Consider the following 2,885-nt stretch of genomic DNA (forward strand, 5'->3'; position numbering starts at 1 on the left):
GACCAGCACCACTAGCCTGTGCTTGGCTGCGTCGCGCTCGCTCAGCAGCCTGGCTGTGCGCACCTCGCCATTGTGCGCCCACACACCGAACAGCCCCGGCTCCGTGGCCTTGAGCAGCTGGTACGACAGCCAGGCGTTCTGGCCCGAGTCGCCGTCCACCGCCACCACCTTGGTCACCAGGTAGCCCGGCTCGGCCGCTCGGGGCACCAGCTCGGTGCAGGGCGCGGAGCCGTTCTGCAGCGGGTACAGCACGAAGGGCGAGTTGTCGTTGGCGTCCAGCACCAGCACGCGCACCAGCGCCTCGCTGCTCAGCGCCGGGGAGCCGTGGTCTGTGGCGCCCACGCGGAACTCGAACGCCTGCAGGGCCTCGTAATCCAGCGACCTGAGGGCGAACAGGTGGCCGTTGTCCGCGTTGATGGAGACCAGGGAGGCGAGGGGCAGGTGCGGGTCCTGGGGTGGCAGCAGCGAGTAGGTGACCTGGGCGTTGGTGCCTGAGTCTCTGTCTGTGGCGCTGACGCTGCCGATGTGCAGGGCGGGGCTGTTGTTCTCGCGGACGAACAGGGTGTAGGAGGTTTGGGTGAAGGCGGGGGCGTTGTCATTGACGTCGGAGATCAGCACAGTTATGTTGTACTTGGTTTTCAGCCTGGGTGTCCCCAAATCAGTGACGGTGATGGTGATGTTGTACTCGGATCTGGTCTCTCTGTCCAGTGCGCCTTCTGACATGAGGGTGTAAAAATTCTCTACGGATGGTTTCAGGAAGAAGGGGAGATTGTTCTCAATGGAACACACCACTCTTCCGTTGTCTCCAGAGTCTAGATCAGAAACACTGAAAACAGCCAGTACAGTCTCTGCGGAGTTCTCGGGGATAGGGCTGTTTACTGAAGACAAGGTCAGTTCCGGTGGGTTGTCGTTGACATCAACCACCTGGACTATGACTGTAGACTTTCCCGATAGGCCTCCGCCATCCGTGGCCTCGATGTCGACTTCATAACTATTAATCGCTTCAAAATTCAAATATTTGACTAGTTGCATATCACCAGTAATTGGATTTAGCTGAAAAGTTTTGCGAATTTCTTCAGAAGCATGAAAAAATGCGTATGATATTGTCCCAAAACTTCCTGTATCTAAATCAGAAGCCGAGACTGTGACAATGACAGAGTTAACGGGGGTATTCTCTAGAACTGCAACCTCATAGAGCGGCTGTGCAAATTCTGGTGCATTGTCGTTTATATCTAAGACCTGGATGTTTATCTGGGCTGTCCCAGACCGAGGGGGAGCGCCGCCGTCCAGCGCAGTGAGCATTAAGCTGAGCTCCGGCTGCTCCTCCCGATCCAGCGCTTTATCCAGTACTAGTTCCGGGTACTTCCTTCCGTCCCTACGACTGCGAGTGAGTACGTGGAAGTGGGAATTCGGAGTGATAGTGTAGTTTTGGAGGCTGTTTCTTCCCACATCCAAGTCCTCAGCATTTCCCAAAGGAATTACTGCTCCTGGTAGAGTGCTTTCTAGGATTTTCAGATGCATTTCATTTTCAAAGAATACCGGAGAATGGTCATTTACATCTATGATATGGAGCTCGTTTGTAACAAACTGCAAAGGGTTTTGCAGTAATATCTGAAAATGCAGTATGCATGGTTCTGTGGGGCCGCATAGCTCCTCCCGGTCCAATTTCTCATTCAGAAGCAAATCACCTGTCTGATGACTGAGCTGAAAATGCTGTTTGTTCCCTTTGAACACAACTTGGGCTCCCCTCGCGGCCAGTTCCTCTACCCTTAGCCCCAGATCCTTTGCTAGGTTGGCTATTAAAAAGCCCTTCTCTTTTTCCTCAGCCACAGAATAGCGTCTTGACTCGGACCCAGCCAGAGACCCTCCCAGAAAAACAAAGAGAAGCAGGACTTGCCTTTGTCTAAGAAATCGTTCTCCTCCCGCCTCCATTGCACTTTCCGTCACGCTTTTCTTGGGAATGTCTCCAAGCTGAACCTCAGACAGCGCTGGGAAACAGTCTTTTGCCCCACAACCTTTGCAGACGGCCTAGTCAATAAGCCTTTCCAGAGGCTCAGACTTGCTGACTCAAAAATCTTCCTGGGCTCACAGCCTCTGGTTCACCACACTGGATCCGTGCGTCACCAAGCATGCACAATGCCCGTGGTTTAAGTCGCCTTCTTAGTCAACAGCGCCACCATGCGTTCGCTTGCAGTTTCAAAATCTTGGAGAAGGTGTTTTTGTTTTGCTTTATCATTTATTCTTATCAACCCTGGTTGACGCTACTGGAGGAGTTTCTCGTGTTATATGAATTAAATACATGCAATCTAGGGAAATAAAATGCGCTCTTATCTAAGAGCAGCGATTCTTCCTGGTAGAGTCCTCATTTACATGATTTAGCGGAAGTGTACAGACACTAGCTTACCCCTCCCCTTCTGTAATAATTACACACAAACTTCAAAAGATTTTTTCTCTAGATGATAGCATGCTTCACTATCCTATTTATGTTTTTCTTTTTTTTCTAAACTTTGTGAAATGAGTACGAATTGCCTATACCAGAAAAATAAAAGGAAAAGACACCTCCTGCAAGGTGGTAAAAAGGAAAAGACATCATGTCAGAGGTGGATCCGGAGGGCTACAAATGCCTAATTTCTTCCACATTATCACGCTCAAGGAACACTTAAAGTGCTTTCTCTTCTTATTTCAGAGCAAATATACAATTATTCATTTCATCTGTATTAGCTTGTTTCCACAGATAATTGTTGAGTTTGTAGAAGTTAGGCAAGTGGTGGTAACAAGACAATGTCTGTATATCTTATAACAATTTTCCATCTAGTGGGTGTACAGTCTTTAAACAGATGTTTAAACAGTGTGAAAAGTGCTACATAGAAAAGGTACTGAGTACA

The 2,885-nt window shown here is 49.5% G+C and overlaps 1 protein-coding gene across 1 annotated transcript; it reads right to left on the minus strand.

Annotated features, from left to right (window-relative positions):
- Positions 1 to 85: 85 nt before the first annotated feature.
- LOC111526956 (protocadherin beta-3) lies at positions 86 to 2,653 on the minus strand. Its single transcript, XM_023193029.2, is given in 2 exon segments — positions 86 to 282; positions 284 to 2,653. Coding segments are annotated over 2 exon segments (1,758 nt in total). The 5' UTR covers positions 1,933 to 2,653; the 3' UTR covers positions 86 to 173.
- Positions 2,654 to 2,885: the final 232 nt, after the last annotated feature.

The sequence above is a fragment of the Piliocolobus tephrosceles genome, unplaced genomic scaffold, assembly GCF_002776525.5.
Source record: "Piliocolobus tephrosceles isolate RC106 unplaced genomic scaffold, ASM277652v3 unscaffolded_36360, whole genome shotgun sequence".
NCBI classification, from domain to species: domain Eukaryota; kingdom Metazoa; phylum Chordata; class Mammalia; order Primates; family Cercopithecidae; genus Piliocolobus; species Piliocolobus tephrosceles.